Raw genomic sequence first — 22,018 nt, forward strand, 5'->3', positions numbered from 1 at the left:
ATTTAATACATGGAGTTAAATCAAAGCTGGATCTGCTAAAAACTAACCTATCACTACTAACAGTTTCCAGTTTTGTGTGGGCATAATGGAAAAATTGGAAATGAGAAGAGAGAGATGGAGAGAAAATAGCGTTGCCCCCTCTGGCCACGGCACTGATTTATGCCGTACTAAAGCTGACTGTGGAATTGTAACACTGCTTTCAGAATGAATTAGTTTATACCTTCATCAATTCAATTATTGCATCACAAAAAGGGCATTTCTTCCAGTTACTGTTGCTGAAATCCCTGCAGCAGTATTGATACGTACAGGATGAAATGTCTACTGTTTATCTCAAATTGCTTCAGCCTTTTCGTGGTGCTTTATTTATAAATACATCACTTGCTGTGACTTGCTTTGTGTCGGGTGAATTATTGAATTGAGTTTGCACAGGTTCAACATAGAAATAATGATTTCCTGTGTTTTCTTTTTTAGCCTTCTGTTGAGTCTTCAAGCCCAGGTAAATACTTTAAATATTTCCTAAACTTATGAGCACCCTCGAAAAATGATTTTTGTTGGTCTCTTCCTGTTAGTAATCTAAGGATGTCACTTGATGGATAGGTTGGTGGCAGTACTGGTTTCAGTAGTCGCTATCTAGTAGTCAGCCTGAGTGTAAATTATGAATAACTGGAGGTTTTTTCTGTTCCCTTTGGTCCCACTGTACTTAGTGTTATTTATTTCCAAGCTTCTTGGCATCCTACTGTGGAAAAGCTTTCCAGTAGTTACTTTAGCTGGACTGCTCTTGTCCCTTGAGCTCTTCCTTCTTGCAGAGAAGCAATCAAGTGCTTTAAACACTTCCATCTACAGAGTATTATTAACCTGTATAGGCAAGCCCTCCCTCTTGCACCCTTCACATGCAAGCTCTACAAGCTTTGGAAAATGGAATTGAAATTGCCCATGGAGACAAGTGGAAAAATGTTTGCAGGGTTGGAATTAGAAATCAGATATTGCTGAATTACATCTGCCAAACCATTCATCCATTCATTTAGTTTTCATTGTCACAAAATCTAACCAGACTTCTCTACAAAGAACTGTGAAAAAACAAGGCATGGGGGGAAAAATAACTAAGGATTCTGCACCATAAATAAAATCTACATAACTGTGAAGCTTACTTGAAATTTGAAGTATGGAAAAGTCGTTAGACTGTCTTTGTAGCTGTAAAACAAGAAAGCTTCCAAGGTATAAAGGAAACAACTGCCCTGAGTTTATATTTTATGAGTATTTCTGCTCCCGGTAGAACTCTTGAGTCAGGCAGGTTTATGATTATTTAAGAATTAAGTCTTCAGAACATGAACATTTTACAAGTATTTAACTAGGGGCCTGATGTCCAGATACGCAGGACTTCGAGAACTGGCTGTTAAACAGCATCTCCTGGTTCTTTTCCCCATGATCTCCTACTACCCAAAGGACAGCTTTCACTGTCCACTGAATAACAAGATTGGCTTTCCCTGGCTTAAATGAGGGAGGGATTTTGAGGATATTTTAATTTCTGAGTATAATTTGAGTATTAAAATGTCACCAAAATAAAAACATTAAACTCTCTGAGGCCATGATCTAACTAAAAACATTCTTTAAAATGTTTTCTATCAGGAGGTTCAGCAACATCTGATGACCATGAATTTGATCCATCAGCTGATATGCTGGTGCATGACTTTGATGATGAACGGACATTAGAAGAGGAGGAAATGATGGAAGGAGAAACAAACTTCAGTTCTGAAATAGAGGATCTTAACAGGGTAGGTAGCCTTAAGTAGTCATAAACATAACCACAGCCTCACACAAAACATATGCAGGTTTTTACCCCTTATATTTGAAATTTAAAAAAAAAGAACAAAACACCCCAAAATCAGTAATAGGTAAATAATATAGATGGGGGAAAGCAGCTGAACTAAATGTGAGGTTCTCAAAAGGTGAGAAAAGGAAACTGGTACCTAAATACTTAATAATGTATAACACTGTGCTTGTTTGGTTTCTTTTTGCATATATGTGCTGCTGTAGGATTTGCGTTTCAGAGCTAATACAGGTTAAAGTGTGCTCTGACTAAACTTCTATATTCCAGTGTTATTTTCTAAAGCACTTGGTAAGTGCAGATGGATTGATTTAAAAAAAATCTCATAATTTGACGTTTCTTTTGCATTTTTATACAAACATTGGTATACTTTAGTAGAGCATAAAGGAGTATCTTCATTTTTAAGGTAGAGGATATGGAGATGCATGTGAAATGATTGGCTCAAAGCAAAGAGTTGTCAGCAGAGCTGGGATCAGAACTCCTGATTAACTATTTGTTTCTCACTATTAACTGCTGTTAATAGTGAGACATAAATCTTAAAACGCGTATCTTCTGAAATAATTGCATGTAAGAATTATTTGACATTTTGAGGTCACTTATCTATTGTCTTAAATCACTTCTCAGGCAGGAATAATATACTTAAAATACAAACTAGGCTCATTAGAAATACAAAGTAATTTAGATACTGTCTGTGGCCTCATTGGCTGAAAAGGCTTCCAGAACAGATCATCAATGATTCTCAGATGCATATTTGATGTGTAAATCCTATTTAGTATAAATGATGATGCCAGTATGACTTTAAATTAGTTTAGTGCATTTAATCTACATATCACATGTAAATGATAATTTCTTTCAGGTAATTTCAAGTTTGATATTAAATGGTAAACATAAAGACAAATAAATAGTTTATGAATCTAAATATGCTTCATTTAAATTAATTGAGAAATGGAGCTCCACACCTATGTCATGTTTTTCCCCTCGTATTTTGTGAAAAGTCAACATCTGTTGTGTAATTCTGTCACCACATTACAGTGCATTGTTTATAACTGACTTTCAGCCATCAGTTTATGTCCTCATATCTTTGTTGTCAGGCTGCAAGTCTGTAATTCCTCCATGTGTCAGCTCTCTGTGATCAGGGCACTGAGCAGTGGTACAGCAGATTCACATTACTCCAGTGCTTCCCTCCTCTGCGGGATGCTCTAATGGACTGGCAGAGAATCTTGTGGTCACTTTGTATGTATGTTGCAGGTAGGGCTTTCACTGAGGTTCAGATGCTTCCATGCCAGTAGGATCTTACAGATCCATAGAATCCCAGCCTGGTTTGGGTTGGAAGGGAGCTTAAAGCGCCTCCAGCTCCAACCCCTGCCCCGGGCAGGGACACCTTCCACTAGAGCAGGTTGCTCCAAGCCCCTGTGTCCAACCTGGCCTTGAACACCGCCAGGGATGGGGCAGCCACAGCTCCTCTGGGCACCCTGTGCCAGCGCCTCAGCACCCTCACAGGGAAGAGTTTTTTAGTGAAGAATCTTGCTGTAAACCTATGGTTACCTCTACTTGTGGGGCAGATAGCAGGCTGCACATCACTGCTCACTTTTTGATGGTTTTTTTTGTGTCATGGATGATAGGCAATTTAAACCTCAGAACTGTTGTCAAGACAAGTGCTATCCTGTCTTCTTTCCCCCCAAAAAATTTATGTGTATTATTTCAGAGTCCCCCCAGGCTGTGAATGTGCCTGATTTACTAGTTCAGCTCCTTCAGAGACGAGGTAGCAGTCAGGTTTTGCAAAAGCATTTTTGAACCTTGGTGGTTTCACTCCTGACTGACATAAGAATTACACCTTCCTCTGAGGGTAAGGATCTTTTCTACTCATTGGATGAAACTCTAGTGAATCAGAAGTATTGGATTTGGTGATTTTCAGTGATATTTCTTGAAAGGAATTTTTCATGGGCAAGAAAGCTGTCTGTGAGGTGGTGCAGCAACTAACCTTGATCACATGTGTCCACCTGCCAGAGGGGAGATTGAGATGAGCTCTGAGGCAGAAGCTCTCCCCTGTGAGGGTGCTGAGGCGCTGGCACAGGGTGCCCAGAGAAGCTGCGGCTGCGCCCACCCCTAGTGTTCAAGGCCAGGTTGGACACAGGGGCTTGGAGCAACCTGCTCTAGTGGAAGGTGTCCCTGCCCGTGGCAGGGGTTGGAACTGGGGGAGCTTTAAGCTCCCTTCAACCCAAACCATTCCATGATTCTATTTCCAGACATGTATTCAGTAATACTATTTTGTCATGGAGTAGCAGCTGCACCAGATGTGACCAACATCCTGGATAACCTGTGTTCCTTCTTCAGCAGCCTCAGAGACAGGGCTCAGGAACGTGTGCTGGGATGAGGCACATCTCTCAGTGTTCTGGGCATATGCTGACGCTGCAGTTTCCCAAAGCACATGGAAACTTGGCAGCGTGATTTTGGTAGTAGGAAACTACATTCACAGTCCATCTTGGAAATAATAAATGAACAGACCCCAGCACAGTCAGAAACTTCTTCTCTTTGCTAAGCTGGAGGGAGTGTGACATGGAGAATTTTATCTATGTCTATGGAGAGCACTGCAGGGTGCTGTGTGTGGTGCCTCCCTCCATTACAGATTTGTAAGCCTTTTTTCCCTCCCTTTTCCCATTTGTTGTTCCATATAATCACTTAGTTCCTCCTTTTGGGGCCCTCTTCAGGGAGGGCTCTTGGCCTTTCTTAGGGTTATACAGCAGCATCTCTTGTCTTTAAATGAGAGAACCATACATGGGAGCACATAGTGTTTCACTCTTCCAGCCTCTAGCAGGGTACAGTTCAGGGACATATGAAAAAGATGTTGTCTCTATGTCTGTAATGCCTGTCAATCTTATTTTTCCTCCTCCTGTGGATTTATCCATTTGATTTTTAGTCTCTGTAACCATAGTGTCTATGAGGGATGTAGCAATGTTGCACAGTTCGTTTAATGTGAGAAACATGTTTGGTTTTCCAGCCTGTTCTGTGTTCATTTCAGTGGCTGCCCCTGAGCTCTTCCATCAGAAGAGTCATTTATATTTACCTTCTTTGTGCTGCTTTTGACACAGTTCTTCATTATATCACTCCCCTCTTACCTCCACTCCAGGCACATCAGTTGCAATCCATTTCTTATTATTAACCACCTTCCACATAAGAAATTCCTTTGTCTTCAATAATCCTTGTTCCTTTTTTAACCTTTTCTCTTTTTGCAATCTCCTGAAGCAATACAGAAACCACAAGTTGTATTTATCTTTGAAAGTTGCTGGCCCTTGGAGCTTTTCATGTTGTAATGGACTATTTGAAGTTGAGAGGCTCTACGTAAGAAAAATGTTGTAAATACAATACCACTTTTCTAGGTGACATATAATAAGTAAGAAGCCTGTTACCTAGTTTCTAACAGTTAGATATGATAGGGACCAATAAGTCAAGAAGGGAGGTGAGGACATTTAGGTCCACGTGGTCTGCATCTGCTGTGTATGTGCAGTAGGCGCTGTGTATATGGCTTAACCAAAGAGTAGACCAATGAGTAGCAGAATGGCTTAGTTCTTTGAAGTAAAATAAAATACACAGACAATGAGTACTGGTCACCCCTGTGTTACTCTTGCTCTTACACAGCAGAACTAACTACACATGCCTTTTGTCGTTGGTATTGTTACTACATTTCCAGAAACTAGAGCTGTGTTGTTGAGTGAAGGCTTTTAGGACAGGAATTCACTAAGGTCAGCCAATAACTAACAAAATCTGATCAAGATGCACATTACACACTAAGAAGAAATATTTACAGCAAGCAGACAGCTCTAAATAACAAAGGATTTGATCTTGTGAGAGAGATCATGTTAAAATGCTCTCTGAAAGAGAGCATTTCTGCTCTGAAAGATCTCCCTAGGGATGCCATATACTGCCCCTGAGGGCTGGAGGTGAAGGTATTAAAAGTGATTAAGTAATTTGCAGACCTGGCAATTAATAATTTTTATTAATAAAGTGAATGCAATTGATAACAGTTTGGGAGCCACTAAATTTGAGAACCAGCTGTGTCATTTGAAATGGCTCTTCAGTGAACCAGCATTTGAAAGATAAAGACTTTTAATAGTATATGTATTTTAGCAGATTTGCTTCAACTGTGGATGGTTTTTTGTAGACAACTACCTTAAAATGTATGAATCTGTAAATATTACTGCTGTCTTTACCTGAACTTCAGGTGATCTTGACCATAAAGTGATCCCTCACCCCCATCCATTCCCTCATTTCTTGTTTTGCTCATGATGGGGAGACGTACATGGTAAAGAGGTACGTTTTTGGTGTAATTTTTTATTCAAAGCCAGGGTTGTAGAACTGTGTGGAATTGTCCCCATAGCAAAACTCCCCAAAGATTTAATTCCGTGTTCAAGCCAGGTACTGCAAGTTGTGGTCCTTATTTTGCTGAATTCTTGGAGACACTGGAAAAATCACTGCTTTGCACTGTGACAAGGTGCTGCCTACCACAGCTGTCAGTATCTTACTTATGTGTGTGAAGCTGTTGCTGCTGACACAGATTTTAGCTGTTTCTCCTACAAATATGTACTAAATACTACATTTTTTTCAGGTAGTTTTTGCACGTTAAGGAGAATACCAATATATATGCCAAGAAGGAGTGTGTTTGCTCCCTGTACTGAAGGGGATACGGTGTAACCAGATGTAACCTGCCACATTGCAGTGCTTGTGCTATGGTAAACTAGTAGTAAACAAGTGCCAAGGGAAGGATGGGGCATACAGCCCTTTGGTGTCCTTTTAATGAGCTTTATGGCTCCTTGGAGAGATTGTTGGTATGTGAAGTCTGCTGTAAATTGATAAAGGATTGGGAAAGATAAACCCTGCATAAGAAAAGAAGGAGCCAAAACTTTGTCTGTCCATTCACTTTGGAGTGGCCATTCATGGTACAGGTGGTCATTATCTACCTGGCTTGCTGTGTTACGGTCAAAGAGCACACCTTGAAGCTGTAGAACTGATGTGGGATGTGATTTCTGTTAAAACCTCAAACTTTGTTTGGCTGTTTACCAGGAAAGTGATATGCCGATCCAGGAGCTGCTTAGCCGTTATGGCTATGATGGTACCATTCCACTCCAAGAAGATGATGATGAGGAAGATGAGGAAGAGGAAGAGGAGGAGGGAGAAGATGATGACGATGTTGATAATGATGACAACAGTGGCTGTAGTGGTGAAAACAAAGTAAGTGTTTACATTAGGTTGAACCTGATTTTATACGGTCATTCTGTACTGGAAAACCCCTCATGATGCCAGATCATGGCAGAAGTAATTTGTAATATAGTTGATTTCAGATTCTTTGTGTGCTGAATTCTAATGTTCATTCTTGATTAACTGTCTGTATTTCTCTTCATTGCTCTTAATTTCATAGAATCCCAGAATCCCAGATTGGTTTGTGTTGAAGGGACCTTACAGCTCCCCCAGTTCCAACCCCTGCCACGGGCAGGGACACCTTCCACTAGAGCAGGTTGCTCCAAGCCCCTGTGTCCAAGCTGGCCTTGAACACTGCCAGGGATGGGGCAGCCACAGCTTCTCTGGGCACCCTGTGCCAGCGCCTCAGCACTCTCACAGGGAAGAGCTTCTGCCTCAGAGCTCATCTCAATCTCCCCTCTGGCAGGTTCAAGCCATTCCCCTTGGCCTGTCTCTACATCCCTTGTCCAAAGCCCCTCTCCAGGTTTCTTATAGGTCCCTTAAGATATTGAAAGGCTGCAGTGATTTCATCTGTATTATTCCAAACTGTTGCAGATGCAAATTAAAGTACATGTTATACCTGCAGCATCATGTAAGGAGATTGTAATTGTCCTTCAGAAAGTGTCAGACTTCAAAACTGAAGGTTTAAATGCCTGAAGACACCTTTGTAAATATGGCTGAAACCTTGTTCCAGGATGAAAAGCTGATCTGGAGAACCTGAACAATGTGGAATTGAATTAAATGTGTCTCAGAGCACTGGAGGTTGCTGCAATTTTCCTGGCTTTAGCATTTTAAATTGTATTTTTTCAGCCTGGCAGCCCTGGTTGTACTAAAATTGTTAACTGAAGATAATGCTTCAAGTGTCTTTGCCAAGTGTATACTTTTGAATTTAGCATCTTTAAAATCCTGTTCTGTGTGCTCTTAAAATAAATGTTCTGATTTTAGACCTTTCTCCTGTTGTACATATTTGTAACAATCCTGTCATGGGCACAGCTGTAACTTCTCCATTACTGGTGGCATTCAGAGCTGCATCCTCAGTTCCATTAAAATACAACCCCTTTCGTATTGTCAGCAACAAAAAAGCTCAGGCACTAATGGAAGCTGCATTACCTAATCTGGCTTTTCAAAGGCTGCTTTTTGGGTTTTTTTATATCTTACCCATTTCAGAATCTCTGAAATGTGACATAGAGATGAGGGATGATACATCTGATTCAGAAAATGAGGTTCTTAGGATTTACAAACTCCCTTGACAGATGCTGTAAAAGATTGCTGTTTGTGTGGGTTGAGTAGTTCATAAAGAAGGAAGATTCTTAGTTCTGTTACATCAGAAAAGTTTCAAGAAGCTGGAGAGGGGGAGAAACGTGCATAACATGAAGTATGCAAAATGAAAATCATGGAATCATGGAATGGTTTGGGTTGGAAGGGACCTTAAAGCTCCTCCAGCTCCAACCCCTGCCACAGGCAGGGACACCTTCCACTAGAGCAGGTTGCTCCAAGCCCCTGTGTCCAACCTGGCCTTGAACACTGCCAGGGATGGGGCAGCCACAGCTTCTCTGGGCACCCCGTTGTGCATGGTGGTGTTCCTGAAGTCTCACTCTCTTCTTATGTCCTTATTTCTTAATCACTTCCTGACACAACTCCAGCTTCTTTGCTCTCATGACCTCCTCCATAGTTCTCCATTCTGTTAGCAGCTAATTTAAGATACTGCCTATCTCTTCTGTTCAGTAGATAAAATCTCAAGTGTCTTGTTAGCAGGAAGAGGAGTCATCTTCCTCCCTCTATAGGGCACTAACCCTTTGTGTTGTGCTGCAGAAGCAAGCACAGTTCTCCCATCAGCAGGACCAACTCACAGCCTGGCCCCGCAAACACAGCCACTGGTTTAGCCCAGTTGCAGATCTGGCACAGTAGTTTTGTTGTGTGTGTTCACCAATTCTGCCCCAGTTTGGATAGGATTGGAATGAAGGTGGTGGGGCGGACTGGGCCCAAGGAGAGCTACTAACCTGTGGTGGTTGTTTGCCTCAGGGTAGAAGAATGAGAGCTCTGAAATGCTTCTGTGCTCTTAGCAGAGAGGCAGTAAAACACATCTGTGGGGGTGGAATGGTTTTATAAATCATTCAGGCTTTCTCTGCAAGTGCTCATCTTTCTACAGCTTATTTAGCTATACTGCACTTAGCTATTTTCTATTTTTAATCTGCTTTAAGCTGCACATGTGATAATACTCTGCCTGCTGGTAAAGGTAGACATAAACACATGCTGTGCCCAGTGCTTCTGTGTTCGAACTAGCAAGTCCGAGTGCTTACAGCATAGGCATAAACCACAGAAAAGATATTAACAATATGCACTGAAATAGAAAACATTAGTATATTTTTAACCCTTATCATTTTAATTTTCCTTAATGGTAATAATTCCCATAGTTGTTGTGGTTTATCTTCTAGTAAAGAACCTGGTTCTAATTTTTCCTCTTTTAAGGACACCATGTACATACTTGAGTCTAGTGAAATGTTCTTCCTGTGGGGTTGAACCACATGATTGCCATTAATATTTATGGGAGGTACCATTTCCATCTGATTGAGAAAAATAGAGCCAGTTAACAGTTCCTCCTCTTTTTACTGAAAATTCATAAGGAAAGCTTTAAAGACCAGAGTAGGATTTAAAGTTAAATGAAATCAAATGAAACCCACAAGGATTTGCTTGAGTGATTTAAAAAACTAGGGATGGTATTTAATGGTGGTTCACGTTTCTGATTTGGATGTTGTTCTGAGTGTTAAATCGATCTGCTTAAAATCCTGGTCAGTAAATAATACAATGTGTTTACACATTTGTTGTGGCTCAATCTGGACAGGCCACAATCTACACCGTCACTTCAAGTCATGTAAGAGGTATTTGGGGTTGATATAGTGACAATTTTGGAATAAATATTGCCAAAACAGTGTTTGTCACAAGGAATAGCTGATCTCCTGTTTGTTTTTCTGTATTTAAGGAGGAGACCATAAAAGATTCATCAGGACAGGAGGATGAGACACAGTCATCTAATGACGACCCAGCACCATCTGTTGCTTCTCAAGATCCACAGGAGATAATTCGTCCTCGTCGATGTAAATATTTTGATACAAGTATGTACAGTTCAGCTCTAAACACAGTCATCTCACTGGGATTGACCTTGGCTTAAGAACAGCTCTAGTTAATGTGGTATTCTGGTTCGGAAGTACACGTGTTGGTACCCACAAATGTTTGTTTAATCTCCTTTGTAACATTGTTCTTGATTTTTATTATGCTCAAAATAACAGGCAAAAAAAGAGTCCTATTTGTTGCTGAATGCTAAATCTCTGCAGATAAGGGACTCTGTAAAAGGAGAGTCTCTTCTTAAAAGACTAAATCTATGGAAAAGTTTAAATTCCTACAGTTTTGAAAAAGCAGGTTCTCAGACAGTGTGAATTCTTTCACTGCACCGCTCTGAGTGTTGTAACAGTGCAGTTTACACTGCAAACGTGGGGTCCAGGCACAGTAAATGACTGTTCATAGAACCACAGAATGGTTTGGGCTGAAGGGAGCTTAAAGCTCCTCCAGCTCCAACCCCTGCCCCGGGCAGGGACACCTTCCACTAGAGCAGGTTGCTCCAAGCCCCTGTGTCCAACCTGGCCTTGAACACTGCCAGGGATGGGGCAGCCACAGCTTCTCTGGGCACCCTGTGCCAGCGCCTCAGCACCCTCACAGGGAAGAGCTGCTGCCTCAGAGCTCATCTCAGTGTCCCCTCTGGCAGGTTCAAGCCATTCCCCTTGTCCTGTCCCTCCATCCCTTGTCCAAAGCCCCTCTCCAGGTCTCCTGGAGCCCCTTTAGGCCCTGGAGCTGCTCTAAGGTGTCCCCTTGAGGAGCCTTCTCTTCTCCAGCTGCCCCAGCCCAGCTCTCTCAGCCTGGCTCCAGAGCAGAGCTGCTCCAGCCCTCGCAGCAGCTCCGGGGCCTCCTCTGGACTCGCTCCAACAGCTCCATGTCCTTCTTTGTGTTTTACTACTACTTATGTAGTAGTAAAATTTATGGATAGATTTATCTGTGCCTTAACTTCTTAGCACCTGCTTTGTATCTTAATCCATTTTATATGTGAACGTTGGGCCATTCTTCAAAGTAACCAATACTGAAACATCATCATTGTCACTAAAGCTGTCAATTGTACTTGGTGTGGTGTTAGGTAGGGTGGTAGTGAGGCAGAGCAAGGCTGTGTGTGGCTGGAGGATGTGGGATGAGGGGCTGGGATACATACCCTTGTCACACATGCTGGGGTGCTCCCAGGAGGTGGCTCTGACCTCCCAGGCCCCTCTGTCAGCCCACTTTGAGGGGAGGCTGGTGTTGGTGTGCACTGGCTCCATCACAGCTTGTTTTGTGTTAATGGTTGAACAATTTCTTGTAGATAGTGAAATAGAAGAGGAATCTGAAGAAGATGAAGATTATATTCCCTCAGAAGACTGGAAAAAGGTAAATACTATGTGCTGTGAAAAAATGTCTGTATTTCATGAATAATAATTTGATCTGTTACCTAGTAACTCTGAGCTCTATAGATCACCCAAATCCTCTCCAGTTTTTCCCCAGAAATATCAGAGGTTTGACAGTAAGAAGTGTTAAAGACCTCCCCAAATAGTCAAGAAATCCATTTCCACATAGTGCCTGTTGACTGTGGGTTTAGATATTGAACAACAAAAGTTTGAAGGGATAAAAAAAGATGTGTTTATTCTCTTGTTTGCTAACAAAGTATCACAGCTGCGGTGCTTAACTGCTTGTTTCTGTTATTTCCAAACAGGAAATCATGGTGGGCTCGATGTTTCAAGCTGAAATTCCAGCTGGCACGTGCAAATACAAAGAGAATGAGAAAGGTGAGACTTGGCACTATTACCCTTATTGCTATGTTTGAGATAATTTCCTAATGGGGAGAAATAAAAGATCTGGTTGATGTCATGTGTCGTGTACAATAAAAGGGCTCATTCAGGTGGAAAATAGAACCATCATCTCAAGCTATAGTTCATCCTGTACTTCACCATCAAAGCTTGAGTCATGGATGGGGAAAAGAAAGACTGTGTTGTTGGCCTGTAGCTTATTGAACCCTTGTATTCTAATCTGGTAATGTACACAAGCTTTCTATGTACACCAAATTTATGAAAAACAAAACAGATAGTAAAGAAATTGCATTGCTGGAATTGGATTAACGCATTAAAAAAGGCAAAATGGTATCAGCAGCTTTGATCTTCACACTTTATAACTCTTCAATCAGAATTAAAAGAACCTTTTGTTCTACTTTTGGGGTTTTTTTCCCCAGGAACATTTCCCCCCTCACAGCCAGAGTGTTTGACTGTGTGCTGTCAATATAACCGAGTCAGGAAAGGTGGACCCAGTTTAAAGGCAGCTGTGAGCATAAAAGAAGCAAATGTTCATACTTATTCAGTCCATTAGTAAGTATTTGTTTACACTCGGGTCAGTTTGAGGCTGCCTCTTTTGTAGTTTTGTGTAAGTTAGTTCTTTAACCAGCAGAAAACTTAGTGCCTTTCTACTACGTGAGTATATACTTGGGTAGTAGCAATTGTCTTCCTCCAAGTGCCAGGTTGCAGTAGCTACAGTATAGCCTGGTCTAGCTAAAAACTGTATCCAAAAGAGCATCAATCCTGCTGTTCATTCAGAGCAGGATTGTGTCAGCTCTGAAGAGCCAGAGGGGTTGAAGAGAATGGAATTCAAAGCTATGCAAGCAGTCAGGAGCTTCCTTTAAACATACAAATCAGAAAATACCTACTTTTTAGCTGTGAAGAAGTTGCTCTTTACAAGCTTTACTGCTTTTGTCTGAAAATAGAGCTTGAATTGTGTTGTTTGCCTAAATGCAGTAAATTATGCTTTACTGGTCACCTGCTTTTCCTGGTACTTACTCAGCTCTAAATGGCTTCTGGCCTCCAACAATAAAAAGATATAGCTGCTTTGAGCATTTCAGTAACCCATATAAAACAGGATTTCATAGGCTTGCACACTACTCTTTGCAGAACAAAGAACCTACGTCATGGACAAAAACCATTGAGGTAAAAAGTTAAATATTCACTGATCATGCTTCCAGTTTTATATACCATATATATATATATATACATCTTCTGACACTTCTTCCCTTTCTGCTGTGTTTTGGATGTAATCTTTGACAGGACTCCAACTGGAATATTAATAATGAAGCTTAGAAAGTTGGAAGATAAATGTCTGTGAGACTGTGTATTCAGCACTTTCATGGGCATATCCCAGCATCTTAGTTGTTCTCTAATGAAGGGGAAATTCAGACTGTAAAATTACCAAGGTTGTTAGCCCTTTCATACCCAGTCCTGTAAGCAACAGCACAAAAATGCTAGAACTCTGAAGAATAACCACACTGCTCTTTAGAATGTGTTCTGACACGCTGGTGTGAGGGAAGCATGACCATGGAATCTGCACTGAGCTAATTACAGTGGACTGGCTCTCTTGAGAAGTATGTCTGGAGACCAAATTAGCTGCTACTAAAGAAGTGCAGGTTATGAAAACTCTATGGAATTAAAATAGAAGTTTTCAGAAGACTTGGGCTTGAAAATCAAAGGGTAGCTCTGAAAACTGCAAGTCTCAAAGTTGCTTTGAGACTCACTTGTCACTGTCATTCATAAGCATCACCATGCATGTAGCTTCATCATTAAGGGTGGCTTAGAACTGGTTATCAGTTATCTCCTGGAAAGAATTGTTGCTTCTACTGGAGTTTGTATCCTGAGATACCTGGAATCTTTCTCTTGAATGAGCAACCAGACTAGGACTAGGCTTTGAAACAAAAAACATGGTTGGGAGCTGGTTCCAAAGAGTGGGTTGTTCATGAAATGAAACTGTCTTTCTTTGTAAGACACTTAATAAGTCTCCCTACCAATTTTGGTTTTTCATTTGTAGTCTATTTTCCTGTTAAAAATACTTTTTTCAAGTAAAGATGCATCTTCCCACCGCTCTGACCATTCCACCTGCGCAGAATGGTGCTGTGTCTTCCCTTCCCATGGTGACCATGCTTTCCCATGCTTTTATACCACCTTTCTCTTGTCAAGAGATGCTCACCACACTCATGGAACCTATGTTAACGTTACTTTCTTGCTGGTTTCTGTAAGGTTATCTTTCATTGACAACTGGGCCGCAGGCTAAGTCTGGATACTTTCCTGATTCTAGTTTTTTTAATAACTGGAATTTGCTTTGATTTGGCTGTACTAGTGTTTTAATCCTGCAAAGCTCTTCAAAACTAAAACTGAGAGGTAATGCAAAGGATCTATCATTTGGCCATGTTTCTCCAGTTAATTTATGTTTATTGTGGCTTCCCTGGACTGAAAGCTCATGTATAAGCTCTGAAAGAACATCAGAGATTTGGTAGCATTAAAACTCAACAAACTGATCTTGTTTTAGAATGTGTTTCTTGGAAGTAGTAGGAAGATCTTAGCAAAGTTTCCTTTCAGGAGCTGCTTGACTTCAGGATGTCTGGAATCTGGGTGGAATCATCTTCCCTGGAGAAGCAGTGGACCTTGTTGCTGGCTTTGCCAGCCATGTTAGCTGAGACTTTGATATTTAGTGGTCCAGGCACCTGGCAGTGTTTTTAGCATCATTTTTGGTGTCGTGCTTTTTAGTGTTATGTGACTGATCCCAACTGGCTTGCAGGAAAACAGATAATACTCATTTCTGAAATAGTTGTCCATGTCTGCTGGCTGCCAGCAGCAAAACTGTGCTGCTTAGGGAAAAGGTATGATGGGATGGATGGATGGATGGATGGATGGATGGATGGATGGATGGATGATTCAGAGACTGTGTTGGGTAGTGCTGCTACCTCTTGGTTGCAGGAGGAGGAAAGGGGAGGTGGAGTTTTGGAGTTTCATAAATGGGTGCTAGAATCTAGAGCATGGATTATACCAGAGATTTGAAGACAATGTAAGGTATAGCATCCTGGTTATTTGGATCACTGCATTCCTGAGACTCCCTTTTACCTGTCCTTATGTGTGTTCTGGGTTCATGTTGGTGCTCTAATGGTCTTCTAAGGTTTCATAATCACTAGCATTGTAAGATATAAACTTCCATATTGTTTTAACCTGCTTGTGTTTCTCCTGTGGTTAATTCAGTGTATGAAAATGATGATCAGCTGCTCTGGAATCCTGACTTCTTACCAGAAGATAAAGTGATCGAGTTCCTAAATGAAGCATCGAGGCGTACGGGTGATGAGAAAGGCCTGGATGCAATTCCTGAAGGATCACATATTAAAGACAATGAGCAGGTATATAAGAATAATGAGGATTTGTAGTTTAATATCACAGAACGAATTATCCCCTTTTATTTCATTCCCAAGAACTAAAATTGTGTTTGAAACAACTTTATTATTCCTTGTGGAAGTAGAAATGTGATGGGTTTTTTACCTCTCCATAAATATTAAACTGTTAACTTTGGCTTAATATTGCTTTATGCATGAGTGCATTATTTTTACTATAAATAATTCTGTATGGATGGCTTCTTTCAGTTATAAATCTTTTTAAAGCTATATGAATGCATACTTATTGTTTTCTTCATTACAAAGAAACCATCAATTTTCCAAATGTATGCAGTGGATAAAAATGTTAAAATCCTTTGCCTGGATATTCTTGGTTAAGTTATTAGAGCCTTGGGAATTGAAACAGGCAAAATATGTCTTTTTGCTGTTTTAAATTATATTTCATTCATTCAAAGAGTTTATTTTTAATCTTAATAAGAATTAGTGATTTACTAAGTATGCTTCTGTGGCACAGTGTAAATGGAGCAGTATCTGGAATGTTAAATGTGTGTCTTTTACATCTTCCCAGGCATTGTACGAACTGGTGAAGTGCAATTTTGATACTGAAGAATCATTACGAAGGCTGAGATTTAATGTCAAAGCAGCCAGAGGTGAGCGTACACTGAAAGTTAAGTTTATATTGTTGGCCTTTGGTTTTATTTGTTGCACAGGTGTTGCTGTCAGCAGGCCGAGAAGTTTTATTAGAGCTTGACTGCATCTAAGCCATATATACTAGTGCCCATTTATATGCCACCTTCAGTGAATCTCTTACTGCTCTCTGGGAGAATGTAATCAGCAGATGTAATATGAACAGGTACCTGCTCAAAGAGGATTTGTAAGAGGATGACTTTAATAACAAGTAATAATCTAAAGTTACTTCTTAGCAACTGTATTATGCATTTCTTGGGCACATTTTTTCGTTTTTTTCTAGACCTTTTCAGTCAGAGTTAATGGAACAAATGTGAAATATAAAACTAAATAATGCCCAATTCTAAATAAAGGAGAATGAGCATCTAAACCTTTTATTTAACAAAGTGTAACACTAAAAAGACCCTGCTCTTAAAGATGCTTTTGGAGCCTTCTGCATTTCCTGTTTTGGTATTGATCCTTACACTCAAAGGAACAAGAAACTAGGAGAAGACACAAGTTATTTTCCTTGCACATTGATCTGTTGGTTCTGCTTTCAAACCTGTGCAAATCACAAGACAAGAATGATCAAATAAAGAAGATTAGTTTGTTCTCTCACTATTTTAAACCTTATTTATTCTTGACTTTAACAATCAATAAGGCCAAATTACATTAAGTTCTCAGAAGTGTAGCTGAAAGTTATTAGGGGTTTATTCTGGCTTCAGTGGGACCAAGATTTCCCATCCAATAGTGTGAGCAACACAATTGCTTATTCTACCTGCCTGGATTTAACAGCCTGTCACTGCTGGCTCTTGCCAGCAGTAAAGAAGATCTAATTCCTCGTTCCTTTTCCCCTGCTTTTTCCAACTACCATCAACCAGTCTGAGTCGACAGCATGAACTCCTTTGTGCTGTGGCCTGGCTTGAAGGATACCTGCTTCCTATGGTTGTAGGGGCAGAGTGGTGAGAGCAGGTTTTTACCCTCTTCCTCTTTCTGCTGCCTCATTATTTTCCCCATGTGGCAGGGCAGAAGTTTATAACAGTCCCTGCTGACAAGCTACTAAAGGCAGCCAAATTGCCCACCTACTCACTAGAAGGGAGAATTTCATTTTGGTACCAGTAAGTGAAGTTTCTGGAGGTGGCTCTCATTTAGTCAGCAGATGGTGTAAGAAACTGTCACTTAAATATTCTTCTATTGACTGTATGCTTTTTGGTTAAGTGTTTTCTTCGTTGTGTTTTCTTGCTATAGAAGAATTATCTGTTTGGACAGAAGAAGAATGTAGGAACTTTGAGCAAGGGCTGAAAGTCTATGGCAAGGATTTTCATGTGATTCAGGCAAATAAGGTAAACACTGATTTGAATTGTAGTTCTCACATTTTATTTAAAGCAATGTAATAGTAAATAAAATGTTGTCCTCAATTTCCTTCACAAATTATTTACTACTTCTGTTTTTTCCTATATATATATATATGTCCAAATTGGTTTATCAAAGTCCAGAATCCTTTGTAACTATGGCTGTGAACCCAAAGTTCAGGAAAGTGCAAAAATCCTGCTGTGCGTACATCATTCCTAGAGTCTTAACTTGGATCTTGAATAGACTGGTGAAACAGTCTTGAATATTGATCCTGCAGCTGTTCCTTGCAGCACCTCAGGGTATCTTCATTATTCTCCAAAACAATATTAAGCTTTACATCTCCATTTCTGAGCCTCTGGAATTTTGAGTCAATAGTTTCCACTGTTACCTGTGTTGTCTAAAGAAGCATTGACTTTGAATTTCACACCTTTTGATTTAAATGGTAGCTTTTTGGCAAAAAAAGATCTTGAAATTCATCCAACCTTGCATGGCACCTATTTCCTAGGTACGAACACGATCAGTTGGTGAGTGTGTAGCATTTTATTACATGTGGAAGAAATCAGAGCGTTATGATTTCTTTGCGCAGCAGACCCGATTTGGAAAGAAGAAATACAATCTTCACCCTGGTGTAACGTAAGATGTGCATTATTTCTATGTGCTTTTACATGTTGCAGCTAAATCTTTCATTTTATACTGCTTTAATCTGAAATGGCATCACAACAGGGGGATTCCATAGTCCCAGTTTGAAGCAGGAAAACAGCCAAGGTGTAAGAAAAGTATAATCTGACTTCTAAAGTAGGTTTATTTGGAGTAAGACCAACAATTTGCATCGAGCAGCTATTTAATTTAGCTTCTTTTCTGCTGAACTGTTTCACAAATGTAACATTTCTGCAAATATGTGGGGTTATTTTTAAATGCTTGGTTTACTTTAAAGACATGTTTTATACAGAGGCATTAGTCACAAGTTTCAGGTGGGATTTGTGCTGTAGTATACTCTTGGAAAGTATTGCTTGGCAAGAGCTGGCCAACGCAGTGCCCTATACTGGGACTTCTTTGGGGTGTACGTAGCTCCTTTCCCCATTCACATCTCAGGCAAAGAGGGGATGTGTGTAACTATGTATTCTCCTCTCTCAAATCTGAGCAAGTGAGCCAACATACTCTTCTGCCCTTCATTCCAATGCAGTGATTTTACTATCCCACTCCTTCCGCTGACTTTTTCCAAGTCTTTCTGCTATTATTTTTATTCCTTGTTTGTTTCTGGCTTCTGTTGATCCTTCTGTGTAGTATTACTGTTTCTTTAACCATTTTGAACTGTGTGTTGGACCACTGAAGTGAACTTGCAGTATGACATTAAGAGTTGCCATCTGTGGCTTTGTAAAGCAAACTGTTACAGAGAAGCTGCTGCTTTCTTAACCAGTTGTCAGGGACTGTCTGTCTCTCCCTTTTCTTCCATCTTATTTTTTTCCCATTTTTTTCCCAAATGGACATTTTTGGTTGTTAATCACTTCAAACATTCTCTGATTCTTTTGCAGTTATCTGCATATGGTGATCAGAAGTGTCATTAAGGATTGTACTTGTCTATTCTTGACTGATTTTGCAGATAGATGTGGGAATTTAGGGTGCAGTATCAGTTCCAGAATAATTATGTGTGAGGCTGTGCTGTTCCTGGAGCTAATCCAGGCTACTACAAGGGCTTTACCAACCAGCTTTGTTGTTTAAATCTTTCATAAGAGATTTACTATTAGTGACCTAAATTGTAGGACTGTAATAGATTTCAGATATGGAAATCGTCTTTCACTCTGAAGCTTTTCATTTGCTTTTAACTTTGGCCTTCTTGAGGCTGTACATGCACAAAACTTATTTACTTTAATGGTATGTTATTGCTTTGTACCTTAATGGTATGTTATTGCTGCTGCAGCAAATTGCAAGAGCTTAGTACAAACCTGCCTGAGAGCATCAGAGCATCACCTTGAAAACAGACTCCACAGCGTCACAGCACATTGAAGTTCCTGCTTGGACATGATCTTATGGGACTTAGCATAAGCACACTGAATTTATAGAAGCTGGCTTTTTATATATATATATAAAGGAGGTTGGTCAGTAAGCACATAGTTGCTGTGGACAAACTGTACCTGGGGAAGTTAACCTGTGAGATACTGAAGTTGTCAACTTTGCAAGATAAGCCTGTGCATTTCAACAGATAGAAAATGGGAATTGGTCACACTTGCAGTATGTGCAGGGAATATTTTTGTGCGGATAACACCAGTGCTTTACACTGCAAGGGCAAAGCTGACTGTGCTGTTTCTGTTGTGTAGGGATTATATGGACCGTCTCCTGGATGAGAGTGAAAGTGCTGCATCCAGTAGAGCTCCATCCCCTCCTCCTACAACTTCCAACAGCAGCACCAGCCAGTCTGAGAGGGAAGACAGCACAACCAGCAGCAGCAATCAGAACGGTGAGTGCCTGCCCTGTGCCTCCGAAACAGAGTTGCCAGATCATCACAGGTGACATTCCAAGTGGGAAAAACAAACCTATTTTAGTTTTGTATGTTTCCCAAGGTGTTAGAACCTTGGAGTTTAAAATGTTTCTAAAACAGTTCCACCTTTGCATTTAGGCAGTGCAGGACTGAGATGGGAACTGGGCTGTTGGGTAGCACTAGTGCTACTCCCTTGCGTTTCACAGGAACACCATTGGCTGTTCTTTCCAGGCGTGGGGCACTGAAGGGCAGTTAGGAACGGGAAAAGAGCCAGGACATGATCACTCATGTGGGAAGAAAACCTCGAAAGCAAGGGACAGCCCTTCCAAAGGAGCTGCTGAAAGCAGTAGCAGGAGGAGGGAGGAGATTGGGGCTGAATCAGGTTGTGAAAGTCAAGTGGAAGCTACAGAAACTGCCCAGGTGAGGACAGTCCCCCTGCAGCTTGTACAGTCAGGGGATTCCAGGACATTTTCTTGGCTGTGTTGCTTATAAGGGCTTCCATAAACTCCCATCGTGATAAGCCTGTCGTTTGTATGCAAATAAATCACTTTTCCATCACACAGCAAGGCTATGGAGAACAGTATTGGCTTTTTAGTTCAATGGGACTAGTTAGACTGCTGCTCTGTTGACCTGTCACATATTGTTCTGTTACTGCTGACGTTTCTATTCTGTGTCTTACACTGTGTTCTGTAACACAGGGGTGTCTGCTAATGGCCCAGGTGAGGTACCAAGCAAAGATGAAGCAAAAACTGAAGGATTACATGTAAATGGACCTACCAGTGGGAAGAAAACACCTCACATGGATCTGGATACAAATGGGTATGAGACTGAGAACCTTTCCATTGACCCAAAACTTGCTCATTCAGCTTCAAGAAATGAGAACGATTTTGAAGAAAAAAATGAAAGACCTCTAAAAAGAAGAAGAATTAACAGCAATGGCAAAGAGAGCCCAGGTTCTTCAGAGTTCTTCCAAGAATCAAATTCACACGGGAAGCTTGAAGAACTAGAAACTTTGGATGACTGAGTGCTAGGAGCTGATTTTATTCCTTGGAGTAAATTTTGGGTGTCTAAAATTTTCAGGGTTGATGGGTTACCTTACAAAATCCAGTTCCCTAAAACAATCTGCTGAGATTTTTTTCCTTATACCTTCTAGTTGGCTCTTAAGATCTGGTTATTTGGGGGTTTATTCAGTGCTGAAGAGCAGTAGGAGAATATTCTGTTTCTCAGAGCTGGCAACTGCAGTTCTGGGAACAACAATAAGGCTCTTAAAAACATTAGTGAAACAAATCAGTGAGTTTCTACAAAAATACTCCCAGCCTAATCCGTTTAAAGAAACTTCTGTGTGTAATAGACCACTCAAGCATTGTACAAGTGAACAAAGCATCCTATTTGAAGCAGGGGGCTGGTTCAAACCTTGCAGGAGGTTCAAATGAAATAGAAGACACACATCAGAGCAGGCACCGAGACTTCCACTCATGCTAGCGAGAGGAAAGCGCCATCCCGTTGTTAAGGAACCCTTATGAATCCTGAAAGTTATGAGCACAACTATTTTTATATATAGAAGTTTTAAAAGGTAAATAAATAAACCAGGTCAGGTTTGTCTATGTAAAATTGTTGACATCAATGATGTCTTTCCATATTCTTTATCTGGGCTAAAGAAATACATTCTGTATTTTTCCAGATTCCTTTGTAGCCTTTGAAAGATTTTTACAGTACCTATGTCTTGATTGAACTGTCCTTTCTTAAAACAAAAGCTTGTATAATTTTCTTAACTTGTACAGTTGGTAAACTTTTATGAGAGAATTGATATCCTGAGTCTAATGTCAGCTTCCTTTTATTTTGCTGAAGTCTTTTCTAGGAAAAAAAAAGACAAAAAAAACCCCCCTAAACCAAACCAATCAACTTAAAAGATGCTTTTTAGCCACCACCATGTTATTTTCTTCTCAGAGAACAGTCAACACTTGACATCAAGAATGGTTACAAGTCATTTGATTTTGAAAACTATGATTTTTCTTACTTTTAATGGCAAATAGTGATGCTAAAGATGTGTTAAGCATGATGCTTGCGTTGCACAAAGTCCCTCACTTCCCTTAGCCATGGTCTCTTTTCTTTTTAAAGCAGATAGATACATTTCACCTCAGCCAAATGCTTCACCAGGATCAGGTGTTAGCTCATCCTCTGCTTTATTTGCAGGCTATTTGTC

The 22,018-nt window shown here is 40.4% G+C and overlaps 1 protein-coding gene across 1 annotated transcript; it reads left to right on the forward strand.

Moving 5' to 3' along the window:
- The first annotated feature begins 468 nt into the window (after positions 1-468).
- MIER1 (mesoderm induction early response 1, transcriptional regulator) lies at positions 469-21,672 on the forward strand. Its single transcript, XM_010019334.1, has 12 exons — positions 469-496; positions 1,627-1,772; positions 6,884-7,051; positions 10,038-10,170; positions 11,460-11,524; positions 11,847-11,919; positions 15,178-15,329; positions 15,889-15,970; positions 17,235-17,329; positions 17,845-17,972; positions 19,655-19,794; positions 20,514-21,672. Exons 2-12 carry the CDS (start codon positions 1,674-1,676, stop codon positions 20,837-20,839), a joined length of 1,461 nt encoding a protein of 486 aa, XP_010017636.1. The 5' UTR covers positions 469-496; positions 1,627-1,673; the 3' UTR covers positions 20,840-21,672.
- Positions 21,673-22,018: the final 346 nt, after the last annotated feature.

This window comes from Nestor notabilis, unplaced genomic scaffold (assembly GCF_000696875.1).
Source record: "Nestor notabilis isolate BGI_N333 unplaced genomic scaffold, ASM69687v1 scaffold27587, whole genome shotgun sequence".
NCBI lineage: Eukaryota > Metazoa > Chordata > Aves > Psittaciformes > Psittacidae > Nestor > Nestor notabilis.

Excerpts from the sequence above, each read along its gene's own strand:
- MIER1 (XM_010019334.1), top strand. The coding sequence starts at position 1,674 with ATGCTGGTGCATGACTTTGATGATGAACGGACATTAGAAGAGGAGGAA. Across the intron at positions 1,773-6,883 it reads AAATAGAGGATCTTAACAGG|GAAAGTGATATGCCGATCCA; the intron begins GTAGGTAGCCTT and ends GCTGTTTACCAG. Across the intron at positions 10,171-11,459 it reads ATGTAAATATTTTGATACAA|ATAGTGAAATAGAAGAGGAA; the intron begins GTATGTACAGTT and ends AATTTCTTGTAG.